The sequence below is a fragment of the Talpa europaea genome (genome assembly GCF_964194135.1).
Source record: "Talpa europaea genome assembly, chromosome: 9".
Lineage (NCBI taxonomy): Eukaryota > Metazoa > Chordata > Mammalia > Eulipotyphla > Talpidae > Talpa > Talpa europaea.
This window is the reverse complement of record NC_140076.1, coordinates 65,408,616-65,432,428: the sequence shown is the minus strand read 5'-3', so window position 1 is coordinate 65,432,428 and position 23,813 is coordinate 65,408,616. Positions and strand designations below refer to the sequence as shown.

Here is a 23,813-nt window from a genome sequence, read left to right as displayed (position 1 = left end):
AATAAGACTCAAACATACAGCAGTTTATATAGCCTCAGTTACAAACTGTATTAAAGAGAGCAGTACATGTGTTAATACTTACAGATGGAAATTCGTGTGCCCTTTCCCTTAATTTAAACATTTGTTATTCCAGAAAGTCTAGACATTTCAAATAAGTATATTTCTAAAAGTGAGAGCGGTACTACCATTTTCTTTCTTCCTTTTTTTTTTTTTTTAAAGATTTATTTTTTTTTATTTATACAAGAACCGGGGTATAGGCCAGATGCACCGGGAGGGTGAGAGGATTCACCAGACACAGAGTGGAGAACAGAACAGGCAGACTGACGAAATACACTGCTGAGGGGAGCAGCGGGCACAGTAGGAGAGGTCTGCCGCACCATGGGGACCCTTGCTGGCTGGCTGGAATTGAACCAGCACTGCTGAGGCTGCAGACAGCTTCATAGCACTGCACTCAACCGCCTGCGCCACCAGGGGAGGCCTGGTACTACCATTTTCTAGCAATTGGCCTGGTGTGTTGATTAGCGTATTGGGAATTTCACCTTAAAAATAATTAGATAAACACATTTTAACAGTTCTGCTAGTATGTTTATCAGAGTTCTAAATTCTTTGTGAGTGGGAACTAGAATTTGACATTTTAATGAAAAATCTTTAGGAACTACCTAAGGACTATAATAAGTGAATGCTGAATGCTTCAATTATGCCTCAATAATGAACTAACGCACAGATAGCATTGCAAAACAACATAGATGAGCGAGTAACTCCATCCCACATATGTTGGAACAATTATGGTCACTGAAAAGTTCTTTTAAAACTAGTGATATGACATAAACTATAATATCTTGGGGCTCACATGCAATTTTGAAATCATACAGTCTTATTAACTCTGTTTAGAGTTTATATCTATTTAAGATATACTCCTAAGAATGTAGGAATGCAAAAAATGTGTTAGTGCTTCTCTCATGAATTAACTTTCTGCCTTTAAAAAGAAGTCTAAGAAGGCTGAACATTACGGGCTTCTTTCATATTAGCAAAGTATCATTACATTGTACACAATTCATTTAATAAAGGAATAAAGAAGAATGTGAGCAAGGATACTAATTCTACCCTGATTTCTTCCCTAAAGAATAAAAGAGAGTATCCTCAACTGTAAATGAAAATAAACACACACATAAAATGCGAGGGGAAAGACCATCTGAGAGCGCACACTAGAGGGCAGCAGAGCAGGGCACAGAGACTGAGTCCTCCAGGCAGCCCCCCTAGGTTTCCTGGGCAGCACTGATTTGGGGCTGTTTTACCAAAATGAAAGTGACAAAACTTCAGAAGAGTGTTTTAGTTACTACAAACTAATGTTTCTAAATATTCATCTAATCTCTTTACTGTATCAAAGGACTACAGCAAATGCTGAACTCAGATTTAACTGATAACATTTGAAAAACACAACAATGCAATTACGAGACAAATCCATTGAAAATTTCAATACAAATATTTGGTGGTAAATCTATCATTAAAAATAATTTTGAGGGCCTCCCCTGGTGGCGCAGGCGGTTGAGTGCAGTGCTGTGAAGCTGTCTGCAGCCTCTGCAGCGCTGGTTCGATCCTGGCCGGCTGGTGAGGGTCCCACATGGTGCAGCAGATCTCTCCTGCCACCTGCTGCTCCCCTCAGCAGTGTATTTCGTCAGTCTACCCGTTCTGTTCCCCACTCTGTGTCTGGTGAATCCTCTCACCTCCCGTGCATCTGGCCTGTAACCCGATTCTTGTATAAATAAATAAATAAATCTTTAAAAATTATTTTGAGGACTATAGATCTTTTAGTAGTGGGTATGTGTGGTAACAACACCTGAAGAGGGAGACTCTGTAACCCTAAATCATATATAATGCTGTATACCAATGTTACTGCAATTAAAAAAAATGGCTTTGAAAATATCGTAAACAATACTTTCACTATGATTATATCATGGTGCACAATTTTAATCAATCAACTACTTCATTTTGCTTATGCTGTCGGTATTTTTGATCTCTCTATACAAGGAGTAAAGTTATGATTGTTAAGTATTTCAAACTTCATTATATTTCATACAGTGAATATATCTTTATTTCATCATTAAGAGTTATACAGAGAAAGAGTAAAATGAATCAAATAAATAAAAAACAAAACAAAAACAACTTGTCCACTATGTAGGGGGGTAGAGAAAGCAATATTTGAGTGGCTCTGACAATGACCTGCAGGTCTTCATAGACTTGGCAATGTATGACAGGGAACATATCATTTCCCAGGACATCACCACAAAATGTATTAAACAAAATAAGGAAATCGACAATTAAGAGTCCATAAGAAACAAAAAAGATGCCAATTATTTTTCAAATTGATACGTTTGCCTTGTGTATTTGTTGGAACTTGTGCAATCACTTACCTATAGGGAGACTGAACTGATGTTGCTACAGTTGGCATGGCAGTTGCAGTAAGCATTTTTGTTGCTCTGGTCACAGCATGTGTTAGAGTGGGGCCACCAAGTGCTGAACTGGCTGCCTATAAAACATTAAGTAATCATTCTATCAGGGCTTTTCAATTTCAACTGCAAAAACATTTTAGGCTGAAAACCCTTTGCTATGGCATTTTGTATGGGCTTTGTAAGATGTGTGGCAGCATTCCTGACCTCTACTCACTACGTACCCACTACAAGGGTGCCCATTAGTTGTATCAACCAAAAAGGTTCCAGACATTACCAAATAATCACTGGAAGCAAAATCAGTGCCAGTCAGTGCCACTGCTAATACTCCATGGAAGGACATTTAGGGACATTTGAATAGTTTAAATGTTTTTTATGATGATACATTTACTGCTGTTTTTGAATCTCAAAAGCAGCAAGAGTTTAAAAAATTTATAGTCATTTAGAAAATTATGTTTTGGGCATCTTTTTTAAAATATGGAAGTTTTATGAATTTGCATGTCATCCTTGAGCAGGTGCCACACTAATCTTGGTATTCCAATTTTAGTATGTGTGCTGTCAAAGCTAGTACTGAACATCTGGTTTAAGAAATCCCTCCTAACTTTAAGTTTTATGTAGGTCCTATATATTTTCTTCTATGGCGTTTACAGATTTACCTTTCATTTTCAGTTTCCATTGTGTAAATTCTTCACCTCCTCGGTTAACTCTCAGGTATTTAATTTTATTTGACGTGATCTTGGATGGAATTATTTTCTTAATTTCTCTTCTTGTTCATTGTATATAAAAGTGCAGCAGATTTTTGTATATTGATTTTGTAACCTGTCATTTTAGCATTTCTAATAGCTTTTTGGTGAAGTTTTTAGGGTTTTCTCTATACATTTATTACCATATCCCTTGTGAATAATGATAATTCTTTTCCTAATTTGATGTTTCCTGCTATTGTTTTACTTTTAACTAAAACCTCCAATACTAAATTAAACAGAATGGTGACAGCAAATTTCACCTTATTCCTGATCTTTATGAAAAAGCATCAGTATTCATCAGAGATACTGGTCTGCAGTTTTTGTGAGCTATCTTTTTCTGGTTCAAAATTAGGGTAATGTATTCTAAATACAAAATGTATTAGGGAACAGTCCCTCTTAGGTTAATTTGAACAAGATGAGTATAAGTTCTTCTTTAATGTTTTGATAGATTTGCTAGTAAAGATCTCTGGCCCTGGGTTTTTGTTTTGGGGAAATTTTTGATTGCTGTTTCAATTTTCATGATTGTGATTGGTTTACTCCTGTTTCTTCCTAACTTCAGTCTTGGTAAACCATATTCTAGAAATTTGTCCCCTTCAAGATTATCAAGTTTATTAGTATATATTCTTTGTATTTCTACGCCATCTGTAATTTCTCTCTCAGTTCTAATTCTGTTTATGTTTTCTCTCATCTTTATTAGACTAGCTAGAGATTTATTAGTTTTATTTATCTACTCGAAAAACTCTTATTAGTTTCATTGATCTACTGTTACTATATGGTCTTTCTGATTTTTACTTCATTTATTCCCACTCATTACTTCCTTCCTTTAGCTAAATTTAGGTCTGTTTGTTCCTCTTTTCTGTAAACTGCTTCAGGTGTACTAGCAGTTGTTCATGAGATATTTTTTGCTTCCTGATGTGGTCTGTATTGCTAACATTTTTCCTCTTAAGACCATTTTTGATGTATTCTATAGATTTTGACAGCTTGTATCCTCATTTTCATTGACTTGAGATTTTTTTCTTGCTTTAATTTCCCTTTTAATGCAATAGCAATTAAGCAATATGCTGTTTATTCTCATTGTATTTATGTTTTCTCCTGTGTGTTTTTTTTCTTTAAATAGTTGATTTCTTGGGCCTCCCTGGTGGCACAGGCGGTTGAGCGCCCCACTGTGAAGCTTTCCGCAGCCTCTGCAGAGCGGGTTTGATCCCAGCCAGCCGGCGAGAATCCCACATGGTGCCGCAGACCTCTCCTGCCTCGCCTGCTGCTCCCTTCAGCAGTGTATTTCACCAGTCTGCCTGTTCTGTTCCCTGCTCTGTCTCTGGTGAATCCTCTCACCCTCCCACGCATCTGGCCTCAGATGCGTATCACCCCAGCTCTTGTATTAAAAAAATAAATCTTTAATAAATAAATAGCTGATTTCTTGTTTTATGGTAGGCAGTATGTCAGAAAAAGTACTTGGTATAGCAATCTATGTAGTTATTCTGAAAATTCATGTGTCCCAATATATGGTGTATTCTTGAAAATGTTTCATGTGCACTTGAAAAAAATATATATGCATGGCCTTTTAAGGAGTGTTTTATAAATGTCTGTTAAGATATTTGGTTGAGTTTTTCATTTAAGGCTATAGTTTCCTTATTTATCCTCTACCTTATTACTACCAATAATTGTAAATGGAATACCAAAACCCCCTAATATTATGGCATTGTTGTGAAAAAACTGCTTTAGTTCTATTAATAATAATCTTACAATATCTTGGTGCTCTATCAGTTGGTGCATGGATAAGTATTATTTTTTTCATGTTGTATTAGGTCCTTAATCATAATATAATGTCCATCTCTATCTCTTTTTACCTTTTTGAATTAGAAATCTATATGATCTGAGTACTTTAATTGTCCCATTCCCTTCCTGTCTGTAAGATTTCTACTGAAAAGTCTATGGACAGTCTAATTGGTATTCCATTATAGATTACGGGTTCTTTCCTTTTTAATATTCTGTCCTTGTCATTGTTTTAACAGTTTTATTATAATGTATCTTGGAGGAACTCTTTGGGCTCTTGGATCAGAACATCTTGTTTATTTTCCAGATTGAGATGATTATGATTCTCTGAAATTACTTCTTTAAAATAAAATTCCTCTGATTTTCTCTTTCTCTCCTCTTTCTATGATCCCCAAGGTATGGATGCTACTTCTCTTTAGGTTACCCAAAAGAATTCTTACTTTGTTTTTATTTTTAACTTCTTTTTTCTCTTTGTTGTTCTGTTTGTGTGTTCTGTCACTGTGCTTCAAGCTCACCAATCCTCTTTAGTACTTGCATTTCTCAACAGTAGAGGGCCTCAAATAGATCTTTTAATTCATTTATAGTATTTTTTAGATCTTTTAGTTCTAGTGGTAGCAGTCTCAAGTTTTCTTGATTTGCTGTGTTCCTATTTTTCATCAATCATTGTTTTTCTTAATTCAGTAAGAATGATTATAATTGTTACCTGGAATTCCTTTTCAGGCCTATTCTAAAATTCTGCTGGATTGAGACTTCTCTCAGGATATTTCTGCCTGAGCTTTTGTGATATGTTCTTCTGTCTCTTCATTTTCAGTTTCCATAGGTTGTAATAGGGAATTTCCTTTTCTTAATACTTCTTTATACTTATCTGTTCCTTATGTCACAATATAGTCCAGTCTACAAGCTCCATAATAGAATGCAGCCACAAATATCAACATTACACATAATCTCAAGATACAAAATTATAAAAGGAAAAATACCAAAACATTTAAAAAATAGGTTCAATAAAATCTGCTACTCACTTCTAATCTTGTGTAGCAATCAGCAATGAATTTCTTATGTAATGATACAGAATCCTGAAAGAGGGATATGATAATTCATTAACCTGGCATTTAGCTGTAAACATTATTAAGAACAAATGTCAAAATGAAGTAAATTTTGGGACATTTGAGCTTATCAATATAAAATATATGTAACGATCTACTCTGTTGTGTTTGAGTGCATTCTTAGATACCCACCTTTTTTAACCTAGGATTTAGATTAATATAACTATAGTTTATGATTAGCTGAATCGCTTCATTAGCAATTTCTTCATCAGGTGATTCCATGGCTATTTTCCAAATGAAATCCATTCCTATCAATTCCAGTTTTTCTACATACTGCTCAAAAGAAAAAAAATTAAATTATATACACTAAGGTCACAAAATTGTAATTATTTTCTCTTATAAGTCCATACCCATTTAGTTCAATATGAATTAAGGCTGCAAAAACTAAGCTACCTATCAGAACACTATTGTGTAAATATGGAACTTTAAAGCAAAAAACAATCAAGCACAAAAACATTTGGCAAGTACATGGGAACCAGGATAAATAGAGATTTTTCTCCAAACATCCCTAAGCCTAGAGCTAGACATCTACTCAGACTAGTGATTGAAGCAGAAACAACACAGAAATGAGATAGGTAGCATCTTCAAGAACTTTTCTCAGAAGAAAATGGATTCAAGCTAGGAGTGGTTACTAATCTTTGGGGTTCAGTCTGGTTTCCCAAAGCCTCACTGGGAGGAAACTGCAAGATTCAGGGATTATAAAGTATTATAAAAAATTTTTACCACCCAGGAAGCAAGGCCTTGAATGAAATAATCTGGGAAAATAAGTTACTTTTTGCCTTTCTTTTTTAAGCTGCACATGTAAATAGAAAGGCCAGATAGACACATTCCACAGAGTCTAACATTGTTGCTCTACTGCCTATTCCTAAATTTGTCTCTCAAATTCCTGCTACTATACCCCAGAACTGAAGATGCCCTTACTTTGTTAGATACTTGTGAATTGCTGGATCTGAGAAACTAGAAGTTTAGATTGTATTACCCCTACTCTGTATTTACCTAGCACAGGAGAGGCCACTGGCTGCCCAGATCAGGAAGAAGGAAGGAGGTATTTGAAAAGTCAGTTTCGTTCTCACAGGCAGTTGGAAAGGTAAGGTACTGGAAAGGGTGCGTCATTACACCCTAAAAGAAGCTCTGTCATCATTGCAGAAGACAGTGGTCAAGGAGATGCCAATTCTTTAAAAATAGTTAGTATTTTCTCTGAATTTTAACATGTTTTTACTGAAAAACAAGTTTTACTGCAAATATCCAGATTTGAGAATAATGTACTTACCAACTGAGCTCCTTGTCTTTTCAATCGATGATCACAGAGATTCACATTTTCAAAAAAAGTCTTAAATAAGTTAAAACCTGAAATTACAGAATGCCAGATAAAATCGTGCACTCTAAGTAAAATAATCAATGAAAAGAATTAAATATTTCAAGAAATTAAAATTATAAAACCCTAAGAAAAAGCTTAGGTATAAATCTTCACTAGTTTCTTAGACATGGTACCAAAAGCACAAATAAAAAAATAGGACTTCATCAAAATTAAAAACTTCTTTGCTTAAAAGAGCTATCAAGAAAGTGAAAAGATGACCCATATATTGGGACAAAATATTTACAGATCATATATTTGATAAGGAGTTAATGTGAAGAACATATAAGGAGCACTTACAACCCAACTAAAAGGCAAATAAACCAAATTTAAAAAAGGGCAAAAGATGTGAATGGATGTTCTTCTAAGAATATAGGCAAATGGCCAATAAACACATGAATAGACATGTATCATTAGTTATCAAGGAAATGCAAATCAAAAACATGAGATGCCACTTCACACACACCAGGACAGTTAAAGTAAAAAAGACAGACAACAACAAATATTGGTGAGAATATGGAAAAATTGGAACCCCTTAAACATTGGTGGGATTATATAATGATGCACCCGCTTTGCACAAACAGGCAGTTCCTAAATGTTAATCATATGACACAGCAATTCTACTCCTAGGTAGATACCCAAGAGAAATGAAAGCCAGTATCCACATAATACACAAATGTTTATAGCAGCATTATTAATAATAGCCAAAATGTGGGAATAATCCAGCTGATGAATGAATAAACAAAATGTGCTATATTCATACAATGGAATGTTATTCAGTCATAAAATGGAATGAATCACTACATCCTGCTGAACCTTAATTTAACAATATTATGCCTTAGCATAATGGAAGAAGCCAGACATAAAAGGACACATACTGTATGATTCCATTTACATGAAATGGCCACATTAGGCTAATCCATAGAGAGCAAACAGATTAGAGGGTAGGGGCAAAGTAGTAGAGGAGAGTAACTACTAATGGGTACAGGATTTCTTTTAAGGATGATGAAAATGTTCTGCGATTGGAAAGTAGCAAAGGTTATACAACATTGTGAATATTCTAAAAGTTCCTGGAATGCTTATGAAAGTAAATTCTGTGGTATATGCATTACATTTCAATGAAAAATTTCAATTAAAAGACATATCTGAAAGGGGAATTATTTCTATGCTGACAAAGTTTTAACTTAAATAAATCATTATCGTACCAAGTATCCTTATGGGGAAAATAAAAGCTTGGCAATTTTAGCAATCGGGATGCAATTTAAAAATTAGTAAGAGACCATTTCTATGAAAAGGAATGTATCTGTGTATATAGACATGTGCATATACAGATGTGTCTTTATATGTATAAAAAAAAGTTTGGAAAGATATTTCAAACTGGTTGCTTCCGAGAAGTGGCTTAGAGGAAAAAGAAAGAATAAAATTTCTCGACTGAGAAAAAAGATTTTTTTTTCCCCTACCATTCATAGTGATTTCATATGACTCCAATTTAAGAATTTTCTCCTTGAAAAGCTGTTGCTGAACATCACTCTCAAGGTCATGCTGCCCTTTTGTGAACCATTCAAAACACATCTGTGGATTAAGACAAATATTATCCTATAATTAAAATTCATTTCAAGCAAATACAGATTCCAAAGTAGGAAGGTAAAGATATTGATAAATTATTTTTAATTCTTCAAAAATTCCTATTGCCAAAATACTTTTCAAAACTGAAATGCTTGGAACTTTGCAACTAAATGAAAAAATAAAGCAGTTACCAGCAATCTTATTCCTAGATAATAGAAATATACACTCATACTACCCACTGAAAGACATGTGTATATACTTTGACATTTGCTCTAAGGTTTATTATATGACAATATGCTAGGCATTGTCACATATTTAGCTCTTTAGCAATCCTATGAAGTAATTCCAATATACTACATAGTGAGATGAAGAAATGATTTGTTGTTAGAAAACATCAAAGCAGGTCCTTCTGCTCCTGGTTTAATGTGTTTTCAACTCTCTAGCTATAGGTCTAAAGATCTACCTGGGCATTCTTTTTTTTTTTTTTTAGTGTTTCTGGTATACAACATCATTTCAGGAACTTGGAGTTTGCTATTGAAAACTTAAAATTAGTTTCCTGGGAGGGGGAAAAAACTAAAAAAATGCACCTACAATTCTTTAGCTGTACTTACATAGCAGAATTTGGTATTTTATTTTAATAGTGGTATTAAAGTTACCAAATAACTCTCATTGATATATGCTACATATATATTATGTAAAATTTTCAGCTCATCATTTACTGACCTATAAGCATAAATCCAAACATGTTTAAAATCAAAGAAGGTTGAGAAGTAATGATTTCTGTCTTACTTTATTTCACAACACCAAATTCTTACCTCTCTATCTAATTCACAAACATCCTGGCCAGTCACAAGACACTCCCAGATTTCCTTGGCACGATTCCAACCCAGATACAGAGTAGCTTCTTGCAAGAAAAATGCCAGAAATTTTAGATGGGCCTCTAAATACTGCAAAAAGATGCAATACTAAATTAGTTAGCTCCAGGCATTCATACCTAAAAGCAAAATTAAAAATTTGAAGGTTTAAAAAAGTTTTACCTAATGCTTTTTTTTTATTTTTTATTATTTAAATTTTATTTTTATATTCCCCTTACAATTACAACCCCCACCTAATGCTTTTTAATAAAACTTAGGGTAAAAGTGAAAAATCTGTTTATAAATTGACAGTATAACAGCAGAAGTTACTTCAAGTCTGTCACAAAATCAGTTTTTTTTTTTTTAAGATTTATTTATTTATACAAGAACTGGGGTACAGGCCAGAGGCACAGGAGGGTGAGAGAATTCACCAGATACAGAGCGGGAGCAGAACAGGCAGATGACTGAAAATACTGCTGAGGGGAGCAGCAGGCGAGACAGGAAAGGTCTGCTGCGCCATGTGAGTATCTCCTTGGCTAGCCGGGAATTGAACCCACGCTGCAGAGGCTGCAGACAGCTTCACAGCGCTGTGCTCAACAGGGAGGCCCACAAAATCAGTTATTTCAGTAATTTCAAAGTAAAACACCAAAACACAAATAGTGAGATATTTTTCTAATTTTTAAAAAACAGAATTAGGGCCTCCCTTGTGGCCTAAGAGTTAAGTCTCAGCATTATCACCACTAAGGCCTGAGTTTGATCCCCAGCTAGGGAGCTAACCCAAATATAGCACAAACATCTCCTGTCTCACCTGCTGGTCCCCTCAGCAGTGTATTTCAGTAAATCCGCCTGTTCTGCTCCCCATTCTGTCTCTGGTGAATGCTCTCACCTCCTGCACCTCTGGCCTATAACCCAGATTCTTCTATGCAAAAACAAATAAATCTTTAAAAAAATAATTAAATAAAAAACAGAATTACTAATCAATTAATTACTTCAGATCAAAGACAAAGAATTTTATTATTATTACTTTATCACAAGCATTTTTTAAGTGACTTATCCACCAAGCAATTTTCTCAATTTTTATTTTGCAATTAGTCGAGATACAAAGCTGTTGTATCAATATAAAGACACGTACTACCTCTTTATAATACACCCAACAAATGCTATTTTATGTAAGTGAAAGAAGTGCAAATGAAACAAAAATCATGAGACGAAAAGCACAATGCTGAATACCTCCCGGTAAGTGTACCGGCCGTCCACCAGCGTGGAACCGGTCAAGCCTCCAGGTCCTGCCATGGCTGCTGCAAGTCGGTGACAAGCTATTAAGCTTCCTGTTACCAATTTTACTATTTCAAAATTTTTCTTCAAGTCTTGAATAATGCTCTTGGCAAAAACAATAAAAGGAAAATGGTATGAGAATTTGGAGTTACTTTGTGAGTTTAATGCAAGTTTCTATTTTAGCATAAAGTAAGGGATTGCAAATGAAGATTTCTTCACTCATATCTAGATAAAAGTACATAAAATCAATGTGGTATGTATATTTTCCAGGGAATTAATAGGAAATTAAAAACTTCTCTGCTAATTCTTTGCTTCCATAAGACAGTTTTTAAAAAGTGATTCAAAAGATCTATTTTACTTCTTGTATACAACTCAAGAGCTTTCTTTCAAGTCTATTACACTGGGAAGCTAGCTCTAGTCTCTTAGGCAAACTAATCATTTTAGTACTACATAATAAGCATTTGAACCTTTTCGAACTTCTAAAATACCATCCTAACTTTTAAAAATTGGCTCATTTCAATAAATTAAGGAAATAAAAACAAAATGACTTAGGGTTACATCAAAAGAAAAGCTCCAAAGACATGAAAGTGAATGATGCTAAAGTCAAGATGATTAAATAATATAAATGCATTACCTTAATAACCATAAAACATAAAATACTGGCTATAAAACTCAGCAGTTTTATTCATGTTCTGTTATTATAAAAGGTTATGCAAGAAATTATATGATAATCAAATAAAGTTATACTCTTACCTTGTCTTGCTTTTGATAGGTTTGCTTTATGAATGAGCGGGTGATTTCATGGAGTTGACGCAAAGCTGGTACCACCCATACAAATTGGGGATTGTTAAGCTGAGATGACTACAGAGTTAAAAAGAAACTGCATTAATTAAATTTAGAAATTAATGGCTGGCTAAATTTATTAGCAATAAAAAATTTCCAAGTCAATTAGGTTTTATTGTTACATATATTTTTCTTCCTATTGTTCATTTATAGCTTATCTCCATGCATTCATAATTCAGTCCTCAACTTCTTATTCTGCATGCAAATTCCTAAGGCCAAACAGGAGTGGATGTGAAGTGACAGTAAATGTACAGGGGTTCATCAGCAAAAACAGACAAGGAATTAGCAACTTCAGAGGACAGATTAAGTAGCACAGGCTGCTAGGACATGTTGACATAAAAATATAAATTGATGGCAAAGGCTTAACTTGGATAATACTGAATTGGTTGTTAAGTAAAATGGTATAAAAATATGATTTTCTGTAATTATATGATTAAGATATCAATATGTTTAAGATATTGATCGTGGTAAAAATGTTGAAGAAAATATTCATGATCTGCTTATATTTCCTAGTTAAAACAATATTATAAGAAATAACTACTATTATTATTGCCATTTTATACTTGTACTTCATATTTATTAAAAATACTTTCAAATCTATTACTTCTAAAACTGATACATGACAGTCCTGATGTTCATGCAATACTCTTTTAAAAAGAAATTGCTTTTTAGTAAGCAGCATCTTTTGAACTAATGTCAGATTAAATAATTGATAAATTGATCAATTTTCTTAAAAAAGTGAGAGTTGAGCACCTTAGCATTTATTTTAAGGCTGAATTTTGTTTTAAAACATTGTCTTGTTTCTTCAAGTCTCTCTGTAAAATGAAAACCCATTCGGGGTGGAAAATACTTCTAGTATCTTTTGCAGAATAACATAGTACTACTGAATATGTAAATGTAAAAGAGTTATTGCCAAAATAATACCAGCTTTCCTAGAGATTAGCCATTCAATCAGTAAATACCATATTTCATAGATTCTAAGATAAAGGTTTCATAACTTAAACATTTCTGAAATTGACCTTTCTTACAATTATGTCAAAAGAAAAACTTACAAGCCTCTAGGCATGGAAGTTTTGATGCAGCTGTCCTTACCTGAGTATGTACAAAATTAGCTGTATATAAAAGGTATCTGCTCATCTAGTTGTCATTTTGGTTATTATCAGGTATACATAACACCACACAAGGATGGTTCTTTAACTTAAATTTAGATCACTAATTTGCTCCTTAACACCATCAAAAAAATTACACTATAATGTACTGACTAGTCTGTTGTGTCCATCAAATCAATGATGAGCAAAGAAAACTGTCAGTGGCCTCAGACTAAAGCATTTGCAAAGTTAGGATATTTGGTGTGACATATTCATACCCTGTTAAGGGCTGTTTTACTCAGTACTAAGTGTCCAAAGTTGCACCTTAATTCAAGAGAAGCTGCATAACTTACACACAATTCAACTGAGGAAAAAAGCAGTTTGATTTATGAAAAAGGACAAGGATACAAAATTCCATATTCTTCACATACCTCAAAATTACACAGTCAATCTTAAAGATTTCAAAGAGGTCAGAAGCACCACTATATATAAAAACAAGCAGTGTGCCCCAGTGAAGCTTTACAGACTTGTTAAAGGAGCTATACTCAAACTCTGATTGTGAACCTAAACAAATGAATTAAAATTCCAGTGTACACTTTTTGTTTTCTTCTTTGCAAACTTATTAAATTTGTGATGCAGGCTGCAATCACTGGTATCTGAGAATCAGAGAAATAAGGTATATATTAAAGGCCAACTACTTGCAAAACTAGCTAGCATATTTCTGCTAAAACAAAAAGTTGCAAAATGACAACTCTAAGTTTAAACTTAAGTTCAAACTAATACTTTCCAAAAGAGCTACAAATATGAGGATATAAATATGACTTCTTTAGCAAATAATCAGATATATTAAAAAGTATGACCAGTTAAGTCAATTATGGTTAAGAATATTTTTATTTAACACTGAAAAACGTCCCTGAAGATAGTTTGTTATCCAAAAAAATTAAAAGAAAAATCATATAAGATTTAAAAGAGTACTTTTGTTATAGCCTTTCTAAAATTTTGCAAACATCAAAGATATTATTCTCCTAAGATCTATAACATTACGATACTAAATTATAACAGAAATTTAAATTACTCTTTCTCCTCTTATAAAAAGAGGCAAAAGACTCTAGTGAAAAATTAAAATGAACATAATCTGATAATGTCTGTTAATGGAGCAGAGGCTTCATAAGTAGGAATTAGTGGAATATCTAAATTAGATTCTTAACATTAAATGAAGCCTTAAAAATCACCTGTTTTAGCCTGAAGACCAATACATAATTCTCGTTACTCATTTTTTGTTAAATGACTAGTCTCCTAGTAATTCCAAAGGCACTCAGAAGGCAGTACATTCTATTATAGACTGTTTTCACAGAAAGTTCATTAATTTATCATATTAAAACATGCCTTCCCATAGTTTCTTAGGAGACATAGAAAGTTGAATCAAACTTCTTTTAACAATTCTTTACATACGGAAACAAAGCTTTCATATTTTTTTCTCAAAACTGCCTCCCCACTACCTTACCTGTTTTTCTAGACCTACCCATTTATCTAGAAGTAATGTAAAAATTTCTGTATGAGAGGACATTTTTTAAAAAAAATTTCCTCTTGTGTTAACCACATCACTGTAAGAATTTATACTGAGGATATCTTGCTACTTTTACTTTCAGTTACATGTTTGACAAGCAAAAATCAATCAATTTTGGGTAGGTAATGATTTTAGTGTCTTCATAGGGTGAAGGGAAGAGTAAGTAAGAGGAAGGGGACCAGTGTTTACTGAAGGCTGCCAGGCATGTGCTAGGAGATCTTAAGATAAGGTCTTAAGGAATATGCAAATGCTAATAGAGTAAAATTTTTTTTGGTTTAATAATTTTTTTTTGATGAGTACATTTAAACTTTTTAATTGAAGGAAAAAAGAAGTGAAATAAGAGGCAAAGGGTTGGGGGTAGACAGTGGAAGGCATAAGGAAGCGAAGGAAAGAGGACCAAGGGAGCCAAAGGTATCCTGGCAGAATCTACAGAAATAAAGTTAAGAAATAAAGGTCAGAATTTCTGAACACAACAATGGAACTTGGGAATTTTAAGAGTCTTAAAAGCAGAGGGAAAGGGAATCAGTTGGGGGAATAAAGGTAGCTAAGGGTGGGGGGGGAGTAAGAGGTGGGTGATCTTGTCTTACCCTTTGCTTAGTTTCTGTGTAGCCTGGCAGGGAGACATAATCCCCAGTCAGCCCACCTTGCTGCCTGGCAGGAAAGGGCATAGCATAGAAAAACACCTTTAGTGGCAGTATATAATTCACCCCCCTGCCTGGAGTCATATCCAGGGGGCTTTGATCTTCCCACTGCCCCCCTTCAGCCATGTGTACCATAAGAGAGCATCTGTGAAAGTACTTAGTACACTGAAAAGATCTATGTAAATGCAAGATCATATTATCTGGAATGAAATATTGGTACATTAGAATTTTTTTACTGGGAGCAGTGGGAAATAAAGGAAGGATATTCCTTTTGAGTCTTACAAAATGACTCCAAAAATTTCCCTGTTATTTTTTGAGTTTGCTATAAAACAACAGACATGAATGAAGTGATTGCAAAGAGAAGCAATAAAGATGCAGCAATGCTACTGGCTAGAAGAGCTAAGCAATGCTTAGCTGTAACAAGGAAGGAACAGAGGTCAGGAAGGATTTTCTGGTTTCAAAAGTCATTTCCCTGGAGGGAGGGAAAGCCCTTCAGTTTCTGACCTTCATATCTATAAAGAAATGTATTTGTTACTGAGAGAAGAAAAGACCACTTTTCTATAGATACCCTTTTCCTCTTACCGTTACCATTGAAGGATCTAAACTTAAATAATTGGCTAAGTTTCAATCATAACGACAAAGACTGCTAAACTATCTGAATCACTGAGCTGAGAAAACTGGAAAGATTCAAATTACATCTGAATAGAAACAAAGCAATGTTTGTGAACTAAAGGAACGATTCCTTAATCTGAGCAATATCAAGTCCAGTTTGTGAAAGACTTAAAATCTCTAAAACTAGATTACATGTAGAAAATTCACTTGATCAGGTCTCAAAGTCAGAAATACAAAACACCAAGTTTCTAAAAGTCCCAATTTAAACTTCATGACCAAATGTAACTAGAAGGAATAAAAGCCACTGAGTAACCAAAGCCTCTTAACAAGAGTGGATAATCTCTGAACACACTAATGAAAATTAGCATATTTAGGATCTCTTAAAGAAACACTGATCAAAGTCAAGAAATACGTTTTACCAAAGAAATGACTAAGCCACTAGCTACTTACCGAAAATTTTTCTTATGTTAAGAATAAAATATATCCCCTTTGTTGCTAGGCTTTACAGTTGGTCTGAGCAACCTGAGGGCACACACATGGGTAAGAGAGCTGCTCTCCTAACTTGGAAGCAGGTTCCTATGACTGGCGACTGGACTGTGATCATTCCTCTCAGAGACTTAATGTTTCAGGACTGGAACAGCAGAACTGCACAACCATCCTTCCAAAGGACAGTCCACAAGCTGAGGCCAGAGCCCAACAGGAGAACACCTCCACAGCCCCAGTTCTTCTTGCAGCCACAACCCAATCTACCTTCTAAAACTGAGCTCAGCAATAGGTACTTACTCAATGACCATCTGGCTAAGAAATTTCTTTAGGGCCATACCTTAATCAAGCACCTGAAAAATGACTTTGTGTCCGCAATAAATAAATGAACCTCCCTTTCCCTTTTTTTCTCTTTCTCACACTATGAATGTTCTTTCATTTCTCCTAAGAAAAAAGAGCTTATTTATTTAGAACCCATTGTACTTTTTGAAGTGCATACTTTTGGATTTAAATTAAAAACAAAAAATGAAGTTGAAGGTCTTATAATTTTATGAAAGCAATATAATAAAACCACTCCTTGACTGGAGCCCTGGATTTGTTTCCCCTGTGCAAGTCAGTAAGTCCCCACGCTTTAAATAACAAAGTATAGCTCTTAAATATTTAAGTAGTAGTTTGTATCAACATTAAGAAACACAAAAACATACTATTATTTTAAAATTATGAAGTAATTAATTAAAATGGATTATTAAATTAGTATACCTTTTAGTTGGTTCCATCTGCAAATTCTTACCTTGAATCCATCCTTCTTATTCTTTTCCAAACTTGACCATTCTCCAGGCTGAAAATTCATTTTAAAAGAAATATAAGTGACTTGGTAAAAGCAGTACCTATAATTTCCCAACCTTGGACTCTAAGAACTTCCAGATAGGACATTTAGTTTAATTTAAATAAGGGAAGGACATTATTTGAATATGATTACTCAAATACTATTGCTAGGAGCCTCCCCAGTGGCGCAGCAGTTGAGCGCTGGGTTGCGAAGCTGCCCGCAGCCTCTGCAGCGCTGGTTCGATTCCCGGCTGTTCCCCGGCCACCGGAGGAGGGCCCCACATGGTGCGCAGACCTCTCCTGCCGCCCACTGCTCCCCTCAGCAGTGTACCTCAGTCCTTCTGCCTGCTCTGCTCCCCGCTCTGGCTCTGGCGAATTCTCTCACCCTCCCGCGCTTCTGACTGTACCCAGTGCTTGTTTAAATAAATAAATAGATCTTTAAAAAAAAAAATACTATTGCTATGATAATAAAACTGGACCAAAGATAGAACCAACCCTTTTAATATCTTCTATGCACTTGATGATGTAGCTCCTCTTAATTGCTTCTCTCACTGCATACGTGTCACTAAGGATTGTCAGGTGCTCCTCCAAGGCTTGCTGAATAAGGCTACTGGGCAAGGTTGGGAGGTGAGCCAGTTCCCAGAGTACATCTAACACCTACAACAATACCGCATATGATGAGCCAGCCAATATGCAAGTGAAGCTGCTGTAAGTATTCACAGCTAGAAAGATTCATTTGATTTTCCTACCTTTCCAGAAGTGGTCTCCAAGCGAGCTTCCCGGCCTATTCGTCCTATCAGGCTCAACAGCTTCTGTCTTACTCTATCGCTCTCAGTCTCCCAGCTCTGCAGAAAAGAAAAGACACAAGAATTGTTTCATAATACAATTTTATCAAATTTGCAATAAAGGCAAAGATCGTAAACTTGAGCCAAAAGGTTTTAAAAGAATACATTTAAACACTGCTAATTTAGAGGGGAATGACCTCAAAGTGAATATCTTTTAGAAAAGTTGAAAAATAAGCATGTTTGATTTAACACGTACCTTCTGAATGAGAACAAACAAATGATTAAGCTGATCTGAATTAAATTTCACAGCTGCTGCAGCAATTATTGTATGGATGTTCTCGATCACGGTAGATGATTGTCCTGACTTGAAAGGAGACATAGGGAGAAAGTTAAATCTTGGAAAATGGAAAAACCAAGTCTTTAAAGAAAGAACAGCAAACCAGTAACACAGATACACTGATTCAACATTTACTTGCACAATAATATTGGTGTAACTACATGAAGCAAGCACTGTTAATGGTTATCACTTGGCCTTTAAATTTCTAGCAACATTATGTCTTCAAAAGGACAATGCTCTCATCTTGAGAACAAAATATTCTCCACTGCTATAAGAAATTCAGACTGATCAGAAGACACACTCACTTTTGGCTTTTTAAAAATCACCTTGAAGGCCTTCCTGGTGGAACAAGGGGTTAAGACACAACCTATGAAGCTGTCCGCGGACACTGCATCATGAGTTCAATCCTGAGCCAGGGACATACCCACATGGCGCAGCAGACCTCTCCTGACTCGCTCGCTGCTCCACTCAGCAGTGTATTTCAGTCAATCCACCTGTTCTGTACCCCACTCTGTCTCTGGTGAATCCTCTCACCTCCCCACACTTCTGGCCTGTACCCCAGTTCTTGTATGTATAAATAAATCTCTTTTTAAAAAAAAATCACCTTCAGGGCCACAATTGAGAGTGCAGGTTTTTGTTTTTGTTTTTAATTTTGCTTGTGTGATGTTAAGATTTATTTATCCTATGGGCACTAAGTCTGTGCTTCAGAGATGCAGACATTAATATCAACCTCATGGTTGAAACTCACTTTATATCTTCAACCTCGCTGCTGTCATACCTCACTGTTCACCATATAAGGGACTTAAAAGGCAAGGGGGTGAATATTTTCAGGTTCAATTCTGTAAGAATTTGCTCAGTATCTACTCTACTCATATATTCACTGACTGCAGTAGGGATATATAAGATATACACTGTGGTTTCTAAATCTTCAAACTTATGAAAGTTCAAAACATATTTACAAAACAAAATTATATTTAATAAAGATGAAAACATAAGAAGTAAAATGTGTTGGACCTGGGAATGTTTTCTTGTAGTCTTGTACCTAAATTTCTATATTCTGCTCTATAAGTCCACAGACTATTTCCTCTGCCAGCCATCCTCCTGTTATAGTCTGCCAATGAGAGGCACTGCTGGGAGGTGAGAAGGCAAGAGAGGTGGTTTATACTTAGCAGGAGATGCCATTTGTGGCAGTTCCAGATGCTCTAGTGGCAGAGGTACCTCTTTGGCAATTTTAGCACTTGAGTGAAATCACTCCCCAAATAGCTTGCTTTCTTTGGACTTAACACTCCTTCCTCTTTGCTCTTCCAGAATTCTTAGTTCTCTTTTTCATTCCTACACCCTAGCAACACTTTTGTAAACAATCCCTGATATTCACCTCCCTGTTTGAAATACCTGTTACCTGACTAGATTCTGACTGATAGGGGGGGAAAAAACCCAAATATTTACAAAGTAGAAGAGAGTAAGTTAGTAAAGGAGATTTGGGAAGGAATACCAGGAAAGTAGGAGGAAAATCAATGCCACAGTGAAGGGAGAAAAAAATGAAGGGTAGGGTCAATTCTGTTATAGCTGCTGAGAATTCTGGGAAGATGAGAGATCCATACACTCAGTAAGTATAACTATTATCCTCATTTAACTGAATAAAATGGGAAAAAGTTATTAATGAAAACTGATAAGCAACCTAGTAAAAAGAACACTGGACTGATTAACAAAAGAAATATACCTACATAAATTCTGCAATATGGAAAGACATGATGAAACTCGAGGACCTTATGCTAAGTGAAAAAAGTCATAGAAAGACACATATTTCCATGACTCCACTTTTATGAGGTATCTAAAATAGCCACATTCACAGAATCAAAGAGCATAATGGTGAATGCCAGGACTGAGGTATAATGAAATGGGGTGTTACTAATCAATGGACATTGAGTTAAACAAGATGAAAAAGCACTAAAGATCTTCTCTACACGTTGTACCTATACAGTACAATAATGTAGTGTATACATAATACATATATTACACATTTATATATATATATATATATATATATATATATATATATATATATATATATATATATATTCTAATGGGAACCCTGAACTGTAAAACAAATTAGAATAGAGCTATAGAGCTCTCTGGTGAATGCAAGATAGAAGTTCTATTTCCCTGCTCATTCACCACCTGCTTCCCTCTTCTGTAACCCAAAAATGTCAGAATAAGGCAAAAACAATTCCGATCAACTTACCTGTATCTTCCAAATTTTAGTGAGCTCATCTAAAGACAATTTACTTCCCAAGAGTTCAATAATTCCCTTTATACGATCACAATATTGTGCCTGGTCTATGTTGCCTAATAGAAGAAACACCAGAGAAGAAGACAAGACAGATAAAATGAAGACTACTAACACTCTAATTCAACTCTATTGTATTTAACAGTAGTTTCCCATAAAGTTATTTAAAGTCTAATATAGGCAAAGCAATAATTTTTATACTTATTATATAAAAATACATACTTTATAATTGTTAGGTGACTTTTTTTTTAAAGCAACTTACCTTCCAATGCAATCGACAGAACTGAGTTTTCAACTAGCCAATCTAATAATCTGTCTGTATCTATAGCATTCTTCACAGATTTGGATAAAGTGCTATCTTCTATTAGTTTGGTTACCTAAAAAGACAGGATTATTATGATTGAACCTAGTATAAACATGCATAATCAAAATTTTCATATGTATACATTGTTTTCTATATCTTGTGTAGTGTTACAATGTAATCTGATAATTCTATCTTTAGAAGTAAAGAGAAATTTGTGAGCCTTTCTTAGAACCAGTTCTCTGGGTGACTGCTGATTGACTCAGGATGAGCATCTGATCCAAACTTCAATCAGGGCAGAGCCTACAAATTCTCTACTTGGGACCTTAGAAAAAATGTCAGTCCTTCCCTGGTGATGGGAGCTATCCATAGTCATAATGTCTTCTACATGAACATCACTCTGAATGTTAGAATGGATGGAGCAAACATGTTCAGAAAAGCAGGGACAAACTTGAACAGAGTTCTGGCGGCAGTCAGGTCTGGAATTCGAGGTGTTCCTATTGCCTACATGTGTCCCTGCTCTTGTATGTTTGGCTAGTTAATCTTTTATTCATGTGAAATTGCCCAGGCTTCTTCCATTAAATTCCTCTTTTGGCTTAAGATGGTTCAAAATCAGTTTATTTCATTTGCAGACAATAATCTTAAATATTAAAACTAAAAGAAATGGGAATTATGACTGAACTATATTGTGTCCAGTTGACAATCACTAAAACCAAATATATTGTTTATGTGAATCTCTTATCAAGTTTAGGAAGCTATAAAAAATTACATCATTTTGCTGAAATTATCACAGTTGTAGTCATTTTATTTTTGTTGCAACCTCAATTAGAGATTGGCTAACTAAAACAGTATCTGAAATATAATAAAAGGATTGTACCCTTAGGGTAAAAATAAATCTCAAACTGTATTGTAACTACATTGAAATTATATTCTAGGAAACATCAAAATATTAATATTTCAGAGAAGAAATTTTGAATGTAACACAAAGAAAAAGGTCACTTTATTAACAATTATAAACACGTACCATTTTATAATCATTGCTATCTCTTTTGCTATGATTATAAGAAATTCTTATTTCTCAACATGTTTATAATAATTACAATCACAAGTTTTTGCAGACCTGCACACAGAAATCTGTGTTTTAAGTCTTCCAGGAATAAATGCCAAACTTACTTCTTTGAGGGAATTCATTTTAGCACTAAAATGTGGTGATTTCAGCATGCGTAGCAGGATGTCTAGTCGAAGGTCGTCAACAACAGTCACCAGATCCGGTTGGAAGCGCATGCATAGCAACTTAATGGCAGATAAGAGCTCAGGAATGCTAACCAATCTCTTTTATTAAAACATACACACACACATATACACAAACACAAAAACAAAAAATGAAACTGTAAAAATGTTTTGATTTCAATTCTTACAACACACAAAAATACAACAGTCTGGTGGTATTTGATAATCCACAGTCAATTAACTATATTTTGTTTCTAAACAAATGTTAGTACTTGGATGAAGAAAGGTAAGGTAAGGGTCCCATGAGAAAGTCAAGGCAGACAAAATAAACTACATTAAATTTAAATGTTAAAGTTGCTTTAAATAACTTTGAGTAAGCATTTAGTATATAAAGTTATTTCAAAGTTTTCTCAATGCTATACCGTTTGTAATACCATCAAAACAGTATTTTAGTAAAATTCTGAATGTTACCATCTATCGAAAACCCTATATTCATTCTACAGACTGAAGTAACACCAACTACTAGTAATCAAGAGAGAACTGCTTTTGATTAGGAAATATAAAATTCATTTGATATAAGTGTATTTGACCAGATTTCAAAGATGAATGGTATATTAACTTTGTTCCAAGTCCTTGCTCTTCTTCCATGGACTAAGAGGGACTACAGCCTCCTTGGATGGAGATAGCCTTTACCTTGTCTTTGAGGTCCTTTTCCTCCACGCTCCGCACATCCTGGATCGTAGTAAGGATGACTGGGTCTAGCATGGGCTGCAGAAATAAAGTGCTACAGTTAACAAGGACTCCTAAATCTGGCTCAAAAGTGAAAAGGAGACAGAGATACTTTTTCATTCACATTTCACAAAGGAGAGGTTGCACTGCAAAAATATGCACTACAGTATCAGAGCTGCCACGAATTAGATAATACCACCCCAAGTAAACCATCAATTCTATGCCTAAGCTTTTTTGAAAAATCGCATGTAGATGCAAAAACACTGTTATCTTATATGAGTAATTCTGAACAGCAATGAAAGACATCATCTGGACTAACTTTTAAAACAGCAAGATTGAGTCTGTATTATTTTTGTAATCAAGTAAACATTTTACATTTGATTTCAAGAAATGAATACAAGTATAGACCACAAAAGAATATGCCCTTGTATGTACTCCTTTTACTGGTTCAGATGCATGAGATCTATAGATGAGACTCATACAACACACTGCTTCAGAATGGTAATATAATAGATAACTACTCTAAATACCATGTGAGTAGTAAAATATTAACTAGGTCTAAATGATCATTTCCATCTAAAGAAGCTTTAAAAATTTGCTGGTTTCTGAAACCATGCAAGCTGGAAATGGAGGACTTCAGAGAGGTGAGGTCACCTTCACTGGCTGTGCTTCAATTGCTGTTGCTGTTTTCATGAGTACCTGAGATGATATCAACCTGCAAATGGGGAAAACACTGCCTGTCCTCACTCTACCTAAGATACCTCCACTCTAAACACCTAGAAATCTTCTTGAGTAGCTAAACTTATGGTTTGCTTCAATCTTTAACCTTTGTTTTTCTTTTGTTTCCACAGAAAAACCTGTTATTATTGCTTGTATGATATAGGCTTATCTTTGAGACTCACCTACAAGACTGCCTCCAGAAACTAGACACAACTTTAAATGAGCTGATATATTCTAAGGATGGAGAGAC

General features: G+C 34.8%; 1 protein-coding gene across 1 annotated transcript in view; it reads right to left on the bottom strand.

Annotated features, from left to right (window-relative positions):
* USP24 (ubiquitin specific peptidase 24) overlaps window positions 1–23,813 on the bottom strand; it is a gene marked incomplete at its 3' end in the record, with an annotated part of 135,476 nt that overhangs the window by 58,479 nt on the left and 53,184 nt on the right. Inside the window, exons 9-24 of the mRNA XM_084241782.1 lie at window positions 22,808–22,882; window positions 22,058–22,216; window positions 20,846–20,960; window positions 20,539–20,642; window positions 18,216–18,323; window positions 17,924–18,019; window positions 17,670–17,831; window positions 17,140–17,187; window positions 11,869–11,976; window positions 11,071–11,220; window positions 9,802–9,933; window positions 8,881–8,992; window positions 7,337–7,413; window positions 6,199–6,339; window positions 5,983–6,036; window positions 2,412–2,527 (exon numbers count right to left, since the gene is read on the bottom strand). Of these exons, the coding sequence (XP_084097908.1) occupies window positions 2,412–2,527; window positions 5,983–6,036; window positions 6,199–6,339; window positions 7,337–7,413; window positions 8,881–8,992; window positions 9,802–9,933; window positions 11,071–11,220; window positions 11,869–11,976; window positions 17,140–17,187; window positions 17,670–17,831; window positions 17,924–18,019; window positions 18,216–18,323; window positions 20,539–20,642; window positions 20,846–20,960; window positions 22,058–22,216; window positions 22,808–22,882 (1,757 nt within the window). The remainder of the gene's footprint in view (window positions 1–2,411; window positions 2,528–5,982; window positions 6,037–6,198; window positions 6,340–7,336; window positions 7,414–8,880; window positions 8,993–9,801; window positions 9,934–11,070; window positions 11,221–11,868; window positions 11,977–17,139; window positions 17,188–17,669; window positions 17,832–17,923; window positions 18,020–18,215; window positions 18,324–20,538; window positions 20,643–20,845; window positions 20,961–22,057; window positions 22,217–22,807; window positions 22,883–23,813) is intronic.